At 33.4% G+C, this 14015-nt stretch overlaps 1 protein-coding gene across 3 annotated transcripts; it reads left to right on the top strand.

Annotated features, from left to right (window-relative positions):
- Positions 1–3259: 3259 nt before the first annotated feature.
- Positions 3260–12041, top strand: LOC18035994 (ABC transporter G family member 29). 3 transcript variants are annotated; one of them, XM_024180229.1, is made up of 22 exons: positions 3261–3365; positions 3505–3960; positions 4567–4776; positions 4875–4959; positions 5057–5216; positions 5311–5387; positions 5523–5576; positions 6080–6170; positions 6657–6958; positions 7494–8092; positions 8195–8355; positions 8460–8569; positions 8646–8799; positions 8902–9057; positions 9148–9323; positions 9430–9762; positions 9849–10223; positions 10309–10442; positions 10526–10753; positions 10841–11012; positions 11160–11414; positions 11491–12041. In XM_024180229.1, exons 2-22 carry the CDS (start codon positions 3536–3538, stop codon positions 11761–11763), a joined length of 4530 nt encoding a protein of 1509 aa, XP_024035997.1. In that variant the 5' UTR covers positions 3261–3365; positions 3505–3535; the 3' UTR covers positions 11764–12041. The 3 variants fall into 3 exon arrangements, with proteins under 3 accessions (XP_024035998.1, XP_024035997.1, XP_006426884.1); XM_006426821.2 differs by having other exon boundaries at positions 3261–3369; positions 11491–12040; XM_024180230.1 differs by lacking the exons at positions 11160–11414; positions 11491–12041 and having other exon boundaries at positions 3260–3369; positions 10526–10739; positions 10841–10939.
- Positions 12042–14015: the final 1974 nt, after the last annotated feature.

Raw genomic sequence — 14015 nt, 5'->3', positions numbered from 1 at the left:
AATTAACTCCCAAGTGGTCCATTAAACGACTCCCACTCTAAAGAGTCATCTCGTTCTTTTTTTTTGGGGGGGGGGGGGGGGGTGGAGGGGGGAGGTGATATGGGTGGGTTTGGGTAACCAATATCAGTTGAAGGGTGTTTTATGCCTAATTTAGTAGTTTAAGTAATCCATAAATAATGCATCAGTTCTCTTTGTGTACTTCTATATATTAACATGGAAGGTGATATATTGCAAGTGCCAAGTGACGCTAGTTATGCATATCGTTAATTAAATTCTTAGATTAAAATAAGTAATCCATTCCACATGTAATAGAATGTTCCCTTTAGATAAATTTATTGAGAGGAAATTAGATGCCCGTATGTCAATAAAGTGGGTGAAGGGTTGTTTAATTTAAACATCATTTTCCATGAAAATATGATGATAGAGATAAGAGCTTCCGTTATGATATTAATTAGTAGTTGGTATCTCGCATGTAGATTTTTTTTTTTTTTAAAGATTTTGGCTAGGTTTGTGGATCTTTGACTATCTCCAACAATAAGCAAGGAGCATTATTTATAGATTTAAAAAAGGAATAAAAATTTATGGGTTCCTAAGTAGGAATGAATTTTTTTTGAGTAGTCTATTAAAAATAATTTCAATAGTTTTGAAATTAAGAAAAAAATACACACACACACAACAATTACAAATACGGTATCTTTGAACCAGAATTACCAAAAAGAAAACATTTGAACATGGAAATTAAAACTTCTATATAATTTTAATATATATATATAAATCAACTTCATCCATAACACTAACACATGTATCTATGTGACCAAAATATGCGACTTAAATGTGTGTGTTGTCAATACGTATAAGACTTGAATTATAGTTGACTAATTAAGCACCTAAGCTACCACCAAGGAGCTTGGTAAGTGAATAAAAATATGGTTAGTAACTCATTAAAAAAACCAAAGAAAAAACTCAATATATGCCTGTAATCTATTGAATGAACAAAAAAATACACAACGAATTTTGTCCAAGAAAAGATTCATTGCATGGGATGGAAGCAGTAGTTTAGTCCACCTACCACTGCTTATCTTAGCCAATAAATTTAATTTTGAATAAATTTTCTTTTAATCTATAGAATTAAGTATCAATTTAAAAGTGATCATTAGGACATTTATATGGTTACTTCTGCTAGAATCAGATGCTATTTTTTATGAGGAAAAAGCTAGTTTTACTATCCTTGGGATTTCCATGAAAAATTGGCCTTCTTAATTTGGCTAATTAATTGTAACATAATCATCCTTCATTGATAACTAAGGTTCATAACTTGCTTTTATTTTGGGTTGAATTATTTTAGAATATATCTTGAATTACGCCACTTGCACCATTCACACATAGATTGATTGACAAATATTTAAGAGCTTGTTACCTTACATTATTATGTAAGTTACATAATTTTTTCACAACTGTTTGATAAAAATCCAATTGTTATGGTATATTTCCACAGTAGTTGGATTTTCATCAAACAACTATAGAAGAATTATATATCTTACATAATATAGTACGATAACTAAAGTCTGATATTTAATCCAATAACATAAAATATCAAATCAAAATCTCCTAATTCAGCTCATCTAGCAAGTTATTCCAACTCGTTGAGAACAAAATCACGGGAAACTTAATTAACCCAACGATGAAAATAAATGCTCGGACATGTCATGAGACTTGACTTTTTTTCAATTGGGCCAGAAAAAATGAAACGAAGAAAACGATCTCTCTTTTGTTAATTTTGCGTTGAAGAGCCACTTCGGCCTTGGTCGGAGTGGTGGGCTGCTGCCCTCACAATGCTTGTGAGGGCAGCGGTTCAAGCCCCCACAAAAGTATTTGTGGTGGCTAACGTGCTTATTTGTTTAATATTTCAAAAATTTCCTCTCCCTCGTGCAATACGAGTGGAGTATGGACATCCATCTTCTGTAAGGGATTATTTGTCTGGGCATGTATTTCACAGAATTCAATGTAATAATATAAGTCCCAATCATGTATTTCTGATTGTAAATATCAGTGTAATATATCTGCTATAATAGCAGTTGTAACTATCTGTGTAATGCAGTAATATGATGATTAATCAGTATTCAAAAAAAAAATTTGCGTTGAAGAAATCATCAATTCGTCATGCTTCCCAATCTATCTAATATTTTACATATACTATTTGATCATATACAGTTACAGAGGTACAATTCTTCGTGTGATTCTTATTAATTGATAAGAGAATCACAATGACATTATGATCGTTTTCTTCGTTCTCTGTGTATAATATATACATAATGATACACATATATCACAATAATACATACCATTATGTCATTATGTGCATGTAACTAAATATGAAAACTGAATCCATATGACCAAAAGCATAATTATATGGTGTGTGTGTGTGTGTGTATAAATAAATATATGGATATGAATCCGAAGTTAGTGTTGATATTTGACTTTTTTTTTTTTAAATGTCATTTATTCACCTGTCTTGACTAACTGGGTGCCGTCGTTTATGATTTTCTTCGAAAATCACAAGATATATATTCAAACTTAAGACCCCACAAAAATTCATTATGTGCATGTAACTAAATTGGAAACTGAATCCATATGACCAAAAGCATAATTATATGGTGTGTGTGTGTGTGTGTAAATAAATATATGGATATGAATCTGAGGTTAGTATTGATATTTGACTTTTTTTTTTTTTAAATGTCATTTATTCACTTGTCTTGCCTAACTGGATGGCGTCGTTTATGATTTTCTTCGAAAATCACAAGATATATATCCAAACTTAAGACCCCACAAAAATCTGTATACTACATTATATGAGCAATCAAATTGCAGGGAGAGTACGCATACTGAATACCAATTAACTAATGATCGATACATTTCTGATTAAATTTTAATTCATGGCTCTCTCTTAGAATTGGCAAGTTGGCTGGTATTTGTGTGTATATATAGATATACTCAAATCTTCTCTTTACAAAGCACTGGTCAGAGGTCTCTCTCTGTTTCTATTTTCTACAAGGAAAAAAAGTGAGAGAGCACCGTTAGCCTTCGACACTTTTTCAAGAATCTTTGGAGAAAGCAAAGAAAAAGTTTCAAAACTCTGCCAACCCCCATCTTCTCTTCTTCTACTTAATTTGTCTCAACGGACTAGAGATGGCTTCATTTCTATTCACTTCTTTTTGAAAAACACACAAAAAACCCAGCAAAGTAAAGTACTTTCTTTTTCAATTTTCTTCCCTTTGTTTGGTAGATGAGAAAAAAAATAAACGAGAGTAAAATCGTGGAAGCTTGATTGGATATTGTTATTTAATATTGCCAATCATATTGCTTCAGTAGGTATTAATTTTCATTGCATTAAAAAGCCTTATACTGCACTAACGATATTGTCAGTTCGATATTATCATTTACCCTGTGTATCGTATTAAATTATAACTTCTTTTTAAATAATTGTCTTTGAACACAAAAATTCAGGAAGTTAAAGGGAACTTAATTAATTAACAAAATGGAGCATCATGACATAGAGAAGGCGATGATGAGAAATTCGCGGAGAGGGAATCCAAGGAATAACAGCATAAGCAGGGGCCTAAGCAGGACGAGTTGGAGCATGGAGGAAGTATTTTCCGGCGGGAGGCACTCAAGAAGAAGAAGCAGCCGCGCCGTCGACGAAGATGAAGAAGCTCTCAAGTGGGCTGCCATTGAGAAGCTTCCAACTTATGACAGATTGAGAACAAGTATCATGCAATCTTTTGTTGAGACAGAGCAGCAGCAGATTCCTCAAAGTGACACTAACAAAGTAGTGGTGCATAAAGAAGTTGATGTCAGAAAGCTTGATATGAATGATAGACAAAAGTTCATGGACAAGCTTTTCAAGGTTCCTGAAGAAGATAATGAGAAGTACTTGAAGAAGTTTAGACATAGAATTGACAAGTAAGTTATATTCTTCCTTTTTTCTTTGTTCCTTAATTTTTTTTAAAAAAAAATCATTGTTTAATATTCTTATTTTTTTCTTTGTTCATTAATTAAAAAAATATGGTTTATTAATTTTCATAATATTCGTTACTTATTGACGTCAATTTGAACCCAAAAAAAAAAAAAAAAAAAGAGAGGCTGTTTTGTGATCAAAATAGATTTTCATGAAAGTATTTTTAATGCAGAGGAAGTAACATATATTATGAAAACTGTGAGCGAGTTAATTGTGAAATTATAAGTAGTGGTGGGCTAGAGTTGTTGCTATCTCACATTTTCGTCTTGTTTTGGTTAACTACTTCTTGTCCCTACCATTTTCGCATTAGAGACAGGCAAAATGTTAAAATCAAGAGAATACTTTTCATATGGGTTATTTTGCTTCACAATGGAAAGTAATCGAGATTTGACTGGAGTTTCATTCTCTCCCACTTTGTTTATTCAACCTCAATCAAACTAATTACTTAGATATTACTCTTATCTTATTTAAATAAATATGTTGTTATAACTGATGAAGTTTTTAACTGTGTTCAGTCAACTAATGACGTGATAATGCTGCTGTAATTACAGGGTTGGAATTAGGCTTCCCAAAGTTGAAGTTAGGTTTGATCATTTAACGATTGAAGCCAATTGCTACATTGGAACTAGAGCTCTTCCCACTCTTCCAAATGCTGCTAGAAACATTGCTGAATCCATTCTTGGTTTGTTAGGGATTGAAATGGCCAAGACAACAAAACTAACCATTCTTAAAGACGTTTCGGGGATCATAAAACCATCGAGGTAACTTTACTAATGTCACCTGAAATGTTAAAATTTACAACACAAAAAATGTATTAAAAACTCAATTTTATGTGACCTAAATTATTTTTTTGTTACAGAATGACACTTATATTGGGGCCACCATCATCAGGAAAAACGACCCTTTTGTTGGCATTGGCCGGAAAGTTGGACCGGGACTTGAAGGTCGGTGATGAAAAATTTGACCACGGTTAAGTGTAAATGGGTAGTTTGGTAAAAGTTTATAGTAATTTTTTTTTTTTTTGTTAAGTGAATTTTACAGGTCAGAGGAGAAATTACCTATAATGGGTATCGGCTCAATGAATTTGTTCCACAAAAGACATCAGCATACATTAGTCAAAATGATGTTCATGTTGGAGAAATGACTGTGAAAGAAACTTTTGATTTTTCTGCAAGATGCCTAGGTGTTGGCACCCGATATGGTAATTAACTACACTTAAAATTGGGAAAACAAAATCACTTCCTTTAATTGTAATTTTGAAGCTCGTAATTAAACTAATCGCTTGTGTTATATAGAACTCTTAAGTGAGCTTGCTAGAAGGGAAAAAGACGCCGGCATATTTCCCGAAGCTGAAATTGACCTTTTCATGAAGGTAATTTGGAAATAATTTTATACCAAGTGCTCATAAATAAATAATAAGTTTCCAAAATACACCCCAAAATTAGAATTGATGTAGTTTTCTTAATTAACTCATATATGCGATTTTTTAAATTTTTTGTAATTGTAGGCAACTGCAATGAAAGGAGTTGAGAGCAGTCTCATCACTGACTACACCCTCAAGGTAAGTTATTGGTTTCTAATGGCAAATCAATAACTTGGGAGAACAATTAAAAACTTAATGTCTTTATCGAAAATTAAAAAAAAAAAAAAACATTGTATCTGATAATGAGTGTATGGTAATTGTAGACACACGCTGACAATAAATAATAATTGATTTATTTGGGAAGTTCAACGCCATTAATTAAGAAATCATCAAATTCCAACAATGTTAGAATTTTTTTCTTCTCAGTCTCACCGACTCGTGTGGTGGGCTGCCGACTGCTGTCCAACCAAAGTATTTTGGTGATAATGGGGGCCCCTTAGAAGCATACATTCATTTGTATTTTGATTTCACTTTCCAATAACTTTTTGGCTTGGCGGTGATCGGCAAAATTTTCAACTTCTCAGTTCAACTATTAATTATTAAATATATCCTCATAAAATTAATATAGTTATATATGATTCATCTGATTACTTAATCATGAATGTGCTTATTTATTGTTACTATGTGACTTCTGAAAACAGATTTTAGGGCTTGATATATGCAAGGACACCATTGTTGGAGATGAAATGAATCGAGGGATTTCTGGTGGACAGAAAAAGAGAGTGACTACAGGTTCTTAATCTTTTATTGATGTTAACTTATGATCACATACATTATACCCAAAATAGCACGTGACTAAATAATTTTTTTAAAGATTCAAAGTTTGGCCAAATTATGTGTCTACAGGACCCAGACCATTAGAAATTAAAAAATAAATAAATAAAAATCCCACCAACGCATATGCTTCCATTAAGGATTGAGGCAGTGAATGTCGAGTGTCGTTAACATATCTTTTTCTTTACCTAAATTAGTATTATTATGAATATGACTCTTTTCGTCATGTTTCACACGTGAAGTATTGCCGACAAAAGATAATAAAAATAAATACAAATGCTAAATGGGTACTAATGACTTTTACATATTGCTCTGCTGCCTAAAACAATAATAATTTTTGTATTCACTCTTGAAATATGTACCGCAAAAAGATAGGTGATTATCGGCACGTTTTGCTTAAAATCCCTAATTATGCAAGTGCAATAATATGATCGATTTATATAGGAGAGATGATTGTTGGCCCCACGAAGACATTGTTTATGGATGAAATATCAACGGGTCTAGATAGCTCCACGACATATCAAATAGTCAAGTGTTTGCAGCAAATCGTGCATGTCACAGATGCCACAATCTTGATGTCCCTACTCCAGCCTGCTCCTGAGACGTTTGATCTTTTTGATGATATCATCCTCTTATCGGAGGGCCAGATTGTTTACCAGGGCCCACGGGAACGCGTCCTTGAATTCTTTGAAAGTTGTGGGTTCTGCTGCCCTGAGAGAAAGGGCACCGCTGATTTCTTGCAAGAGGTAACCAAATCATGATTGCATCACTTTAATACGGCAGCTCGTGTCACACCTTATATTAACTCCAGAAAAGCTTCGGCCCATCTAAATGTTGCGAAGCTTTGTTAATAAATCCATTTGATTATTTTAGTCCTGGGCTTAGGGTGTCCCATTATCGATTGCCCTATAGTTGAGGTGAGTTTAGAAGTGCTTTTTCATAAAAAGGGCTCTTCATACAGAAAGTGCCCCTGCATTTTGTGATGCATATTTTGGATTTTTGTCAGTTAGTTATCGATTATATTTTACAATGCTTTTATCATTTGAAAGACCTACATGATAAAAAAAAAGAAAGACTTACATGATAAAACCCCTTTTATTCTCAAAAGCACTTATTAAGTGTACTTTAAAAAACACTTTTGTCTATTTCATCTTACATTAAAAAATAAATAAATAAATTTTTTTGTCTATTTACAACAAAGTAATCTGCCAAACAATTTGGGACACATTGTACAAAATGTGAACTTAGACACTTAGCTTTTAACTTGTTCAATTGTCACAGGTTACCTCCAGGAAAGACCAAGAGCAGTACTGGGCAGATAGAAGCAAACCATACAGATATATTTCAGTCACAGAATTTGCAAACAGATTCAAGAGTTTCCACATTGGGATGCATTTGGAGAACCAGCTGTCAGTGCCTTTTGATAAATCTCAAGGCCACAGAGCAGCTATAGTATTCAAAAAGTACACGGTCCCGAAGATGGAACTTCTCAAAGCTTGTTGGGACAAAGAATGGCTACTTATCAAGAGAAATTCATTTGTCTATGTTTCCAAAACAGTCCAGCTTATCATTGTTGCCATCATTGCATCAACTGTGTTTCTAAGGACTAGAATGCATACAAGGAATGAAAATGATGGGGCATTGTTTATTGGTGCATTGTTATTCTCAATGATCATTAATATGTTCAATGGGTTTGCTGAGCTCGCAATGACGATTCAAAGATTTCCAGTGTTTTACAAGCAGAGAGACCTTATGTTCCATCCCGTATGGACCTTCACATTGCCAACATTCCTGCTCAGGATTCCGATATCAATTTTTGAGTCTGTTGTTTGGGTTGTTGTCACATATTACACAATAGGATTTGCACCTGAAGCTAGCAGGTAACTCTAGTCACTCGAAGTTTCAAATTGCCGAAACACGGAAATGCAGGCGACAGTAGTGTAGAAGTACTAAATAGCAACTTGTTGATTGCACATTTGCAGGTTTTTTAAGAACTTTCTGCTCGTATTTTTGATTCAACAAATGGCTGCTGCGATGTTTAGGCTTATTGCTGGAGTGTGCAGGACAATGATCATTGCTAACACTGGCGGCGCACTCACACTACTTGTAGTTTTCTTGTTAGGAGGCTTCATTGTTCCTAAAGGTAACAGAAAGTCTATAAAAACTAAATTATACAAATGAAATGGAATAAATGAAAGACAATAAATCATAATGGATTAACATTGAGATGATTTTATTGGGTTACAGGCCAAATTCCAAATTGGTGGGAGTGGGGTTACTGGGTGTCACCTTTGGCATATGGTTACAATGCCTTTGCTGTGAATGAAATGTATGCTTCAAGGTGGATGAACAGATTGGTAAGTAGTCCAAATGATTGTCTTATACTTTATTTCAAAAATTTTGAAATGTTACTAAATTTTTTATTCAATACAGGCCTCAGACAACGTTACTAAATTAGGAGCGGCAGTGCTCAATAATTTTGATATTCCTGCTCATAGAGACTGGTATTGGATTGGTGCAGCAGCCCTTTCCGGATTCATTGTTCTATTCAATGTTCTCTTCACTTTCACGCTAATGTACCTAAATCGTAAGTTTTAGCAATATGTTTAAGGAGTTAAGCTGATCTTCCTTTGTTTGGAAATTTCGTTATCTTCATTTTATTAATATTTAGTTATCTTCTTTATTCTAGCTCCTGGGAAACCACAAGCAGTATTGTCTGAGGAAGCAGCAGCAGAAATGGTGGCTGAGCAGGAAGAATCAAAAGAGGAACCAAGATTAGTAAGGCCACAATCGAAGAAAGATTCATACCCTCGATCACTCTCTTCTTCTGATGCGAACAATTCAAGTAAGAAATAAGAATGGAAAAAAAATAAAAAAGTGTCTATTTCAATTCTGTTCGCACTCAAGTTTCCTAAATATACTTGAATCTTTGTAGGAGAAATGGCAATCCGAAGAATGTGCAGCCGGTCCAATCCAAATGAACTGAGTAGAAATGATGATTCTAATCTTGAGGCTGCTAAAGGAGTTGCTCCAAAAAGAGGAATGGTTCTGCCTTTCACTCCTCTTGCAATGTCTTTTGATAGTGTTAATTACTATGTGGATATGCCTCCGGTAAGAATCTCATCTCCTCTTTCTTTACATTTTATTAGTGTATGCATAATCCTTTGTTAGAGCCCAAATTCATTGTCTATATTCATAAATTTGGTACGTATAACAGGAAATGAAGGAACAAGGAGTGGCGGAGGACAAACTACGGCTGCTTAATGAAGTAACAGGTGCATTTAGGCCTGGAGTTTTGGCAGCACTAATGGGAGTCAGTGGAGCTGGAAAGACGACATTGATGGATGTTTTGGCAGGAAGAAAGACTGGTGGTTACATTGAAGGAGACATTAGAATCTCCGGATTCCCAAAGAAACAAGAAACCTTTGCCAGAATTTCAGGCTATTGTGAACAAAATGATATTCACTCTCCCCAAGTCACAGTCAAAGAATCCTTGATTTATTCAGCTTTCCTTCGGCTGCCTAAAGAAGTCAGCAAAGAGGACAAGATTGTAAGAACAATAACTTGCATATTACATTTTTAGGCCATAGCAAGTGACAAAGTTTGCAGTGCTAAAAGATGTACTTTTTTTTTCAGATTTTTGTCGAAGAAGTGATGGACTTGGTAGAGCTAGAATCTCTCAAGGATGCTATAGTGGGGTTGCCAGGAGTTACAGGGCTGTCAATAGAGCAGAGAAAGAGATTGACAATAGCAGTGGAGCTTGTTGCTAATCCCTCAATCATTTTCATGGACGAACCAACGTCTGGTCTTGATGCAAGAGCAGCTGCTATTGTTATGAGGACTGTGAGAAACACCGTGGATACTGGTAGAACTGTTGTCTGCACAATTCATCAACCTAGCATTGATATTTTTGAAGCCTTTGATGAACTGCTTCTTTTGAAGAGAGGAGGACAAGTGATCTACTCAGGACCACTTGGTCGAAATTCTCACAAGGTCATTGAATATTATGAGGTAACTTTTACTTTCCTCAAACTTTACCCATTTTTTTCCAAAAGAAGATTGCATTATCTGATTTTCATACCATTTACAATCACAGGCTATTCCTGGAGTGCCAAAAATAAAGGACAAGTACAATCCTGCAACATGGATGCTAGAAGTGAGCTCAGCAGCAGCTGAAGTTCGACTTGGCATGGACTTTGCTGACGCCTACAAATCATCATCATTATGCCAGTAAGTAAAGCTTTAAGTCACAGCACCATTATCGTTTATGGGAATACTGATTTTCTGAGCCTAATACATGTGCCTATGAGCAGGCGAAACAAGGCGCTAATTAATGAGTTGAGCACTCCACCACCAGGGGCTAAAGACCTCTATTTTGCCACTCAGTATTCTCAGTCAACATGGGGACAATTCAAATCTTGTCTTTGGAAACAATGGTGGACCTATTGGAGAAGTCCTGATTATAATCTTGTTAGATGCTGTTTCACTTTGGCTTGTGCTCTCATGATTGGGACTGTATTTTGGAAAGTTGGTACCAAAAGGTCTATGCATACTTCTTTGTTTAGAAAATTCAACCTCTCATTGAATTGAACATGCAACATGACATTTTCTATGTTTCATATGTTCAGGGAGGATACAACTGATCTGACTATGATCATCGGAGCAATGTATGCTGCTATCCTATTCGTTGGTATTAGCAATTGCTCGACAGTTCAGCCTGTAGTAGCGGTTGAAAGAACAGTATTTTATCGAGAGCGAGCTGCCGGAATGTATTCCGCATTACCTTATGCAATTGCACAGGTCAGTTCACAGCTTGTAATTTGTACATAAATCTATGCCCTTAATATAATTTTTCCAAATCTCTGAGTTTGATCGTTTCAAATTGGTCAACTCTTCAATCAATAAAATGCTTCTTTTGAGTCAACTCGATGGTATGTTGTAATGCAGGTGATTGTTGAGATACCATACGTGCTTTTCCAAACAACATATTATACACTTATTGTGTATGCCATGGTGAGCTTTGAATGGACAGCAGCGAAGTTCTGGTGGTTCTTCTTCGTCACATTCTTCTCCTTCCTTTACTTCACATACTACGGAATGATGACCGTTTCCATCACACCAAACCACCAAGTAGCAGCCATCTTTGCAGCAGCATTCTATGCGCTCTTTAATCTTTTCTCCGGCTTCTTCATCCCAAGACCGGTATGTTAAACCACAAACTCTTCACAGTAGAACCAATTTACATTCATGCATTTTGATACGTGTTTGCAAATTTCAGAAAATTCCCAAGTGGTGGATCTGGTACTACTGGATCTGCCCTGTAGCATGGACAGTTTATGGATTAATCGTGTCACAATATGGAGATGTGGAAGATTCCATTAGTGTACCTGGGATGGCACAAAAACCCACTATAAAAGCATATATCGAAGATCATTTCGGATATGAACCAGATTTCATGGGACCAGTTGCTGCAGTTTTGGTTGCCTTCACAGTCTTCTTTGCCTTCATGTTTGCATTCTGCATCAAGACACTCAACTTCCAAACGAGATAGAACGAACAATCCCTCTTCTAGCTAGTTTGTGTCACACAACTGAAGTAATCATCGTAAATATATATCCAAAAAATAGAAACCATATCCAGAATTATAGTATGGTTGCAATTATATATATATATATGGGTGTGTGCGTGTGTGTTGACGCCTGTGATTAGAACAGTAACACGTTATTACTATATATATATATAGACGATGGAAGCAATGAGTTTATGTTTGTCAACACATGCTGCATGTTAATGGTTGTTTACGGAATCAATATGTTGAGAAACATTCTTAGCGTTCCTTTGAGAGGGATATGGATTTGATTGAACCTAAATTACATGTTAGTGACTGAAAGATAAATAAATGAGACAAAAATTAATTTCACAAAAAATTAAACCAAATCTTGAAAAAGTTCTACTCTTAGCTATAGTCTAGTCATATAGGGTTTAACTTTCAACGGATTGAAATATTATATTTTAACATTAAACAATTAAATGATAGTTTTGCAAACAAAAGGTTCTATAAATATTTTTAAAAAAGGAAAGCAAATTTTTTTTTGCAGATAATAATCATTTTTAAAGTTTAATTAATTGGCAATAGAAGTTTTGTTCTCTCACTTACATGTTTCGCCCTTTATATACATCGTCCCTTCTGTTCGTTGGTTTAACACAATTACGACATCAGTTATGTTACAACATTACGACATATCGTTTTCAAGTTTTTGGCATGCATTTCACAAATTCACCTGCCCCCACCTTGGCAATTTATTTATTATCTTTATAAATTTAAACCGATTCATTCTATATAATTCTAAATCAATCGGATTATATTTTATGTGCGAAAATTTTATAATTTTTTTTCCTCCTCAAAATCAATTAAGAATTAACTCTCCTCCCATACTCCTAAAGAACCTCCTTGACATTACAATATTAGATAATTCGATGCACTTTTTAAATGGCAAAATTGATTTCTATGTATTCAATAAATTTGATAGTTGAAAAGTTAATAGACATTAACATTATTGTAACCCCTATTCAATTTTCTATAAACTACAATCAACATTGTAAGTTACAAAAATTAAGAACTTACCTAATCTAATCCCGTTAGAACATTTTTTTTTCCCTCTTTTTGATCTTCTTAACTTCATGAGATTTCTTAAACTCAATTTATTTGTACTTGAACTTTTGATCATTATAGGTATGCCTATTTTATTATTTCAAATTAATTGTACTCATTTTCTTTCCAAAATAAAGTCTTTGATTTCTCATTACTTCAACCCAAATTTCATTTTTAACAATTGCATATGCAATTTGTACAGCTGAAATTTTTATTTTTCAAATGTTTATGATAACATAAATTATTTATTTACTCTATGATTATCCCAGGAACAATGATAATTAATTTTTATATTGAAATTTTAAAATTTACAAGATAGTATTTACTTTGAATCCAATTCGGCTAGTCAATATTTATTTATCTTTAATTTATGCTTGATGCACAGTAAATGCAATTCAAATTAAACAATATTTTGTAAAAAAAAATTAGAAAATAAATGCAACCAAGAAAAAAGGAAAATATATTAAAACATTAATTTTGCTTCCTAAATTAAGTATTGAAAGGAAATTTTTCGCTTATAGGTAAATTTTGCATTATAATTCAACAATAATGTTGACTGCTATTTTAAAATTATTTATTTATTGCTCCAAAATGCAATCATTTTTTATAAATTATAAAAATTAAATTTATTTAACAATATACTTATATGGTTGGATGCGTAATTTATAGCTTAACTAATGTTGCCTTACTTTTAATTGTTGTATTTTAGTGATAGTTTATCTTATTGTAACTAATAGTGTAATAATTTCTAATGATTATACATCATATTTTACACCGATTACTAAACAAATTATATAATATCTATTTATAAGTGAGTATTACTCAAATTAATATGGTATACTTTGAAATTTTAATTATCATGCTCAAATCATATGATCATTTATACAATTAAGTGTAAATTATGAAAATATCACTTCCCAAGGTTTGGATAAATGATTATGTAGATCCCCAAGTTTTCACTAAGACACGCTAAGACCCCTTTTGACTATAATATCTCTTGACTTTATTAATTCAAAAAAAATGACTCTAATGTTTTAGAATAAGTAGAAATATAATATTAAATATATACATTTTAAAATAATTTCAATATATAAAAATTTTTTTAGTACTTTAAAATCTTATATTATATTAAACTAATTTTTTTAATAAAT

This window comes from Citrus clementina, unplaced genomic scaffold (assembly GCF_000493195.1).
Source record: "Citrus clementina cultivar Clemenules unplaced genomic scaffold, Citrus_clementina_v1.0 scaffold_7, whole genome shotgun sequence".
NCBI lineage: Eukaryota > Viridiplantae > Streptophyta > Magnoliopsida > Sapindales > Rutaceae > Citrus > Citrus x clementina.
Note: the sequence above shows the minus strand (reverse complement) of the source record. Positions and strands in the feature narration are given on the sequence as shown.

Bases quoted from the DNA above. Each gene is read 5' to 3' on its own strand.
- LOC18035994 (XM_024180229.1), top strand. From the start codon at position 3,536: ATGGAGCATCATGACATAGAGAAGGCGATGATGAGAAATTCGCGGAGA. The intron at 9,058-9,147 runs GTAAGAAATAAG...GAATCTTTGTAG, and splicing joins TTCTGATGCGAACAATTCAA to GAGAAATGGCAATCCGAAGA. The intron at 9,763-9,848 runs GTAAGAACAATA...TTTTTTTTTCAG, and splicing joins TCAGCAAAGAGGACAAGATT to ATTTTTGTCGAAGAAGTGAT.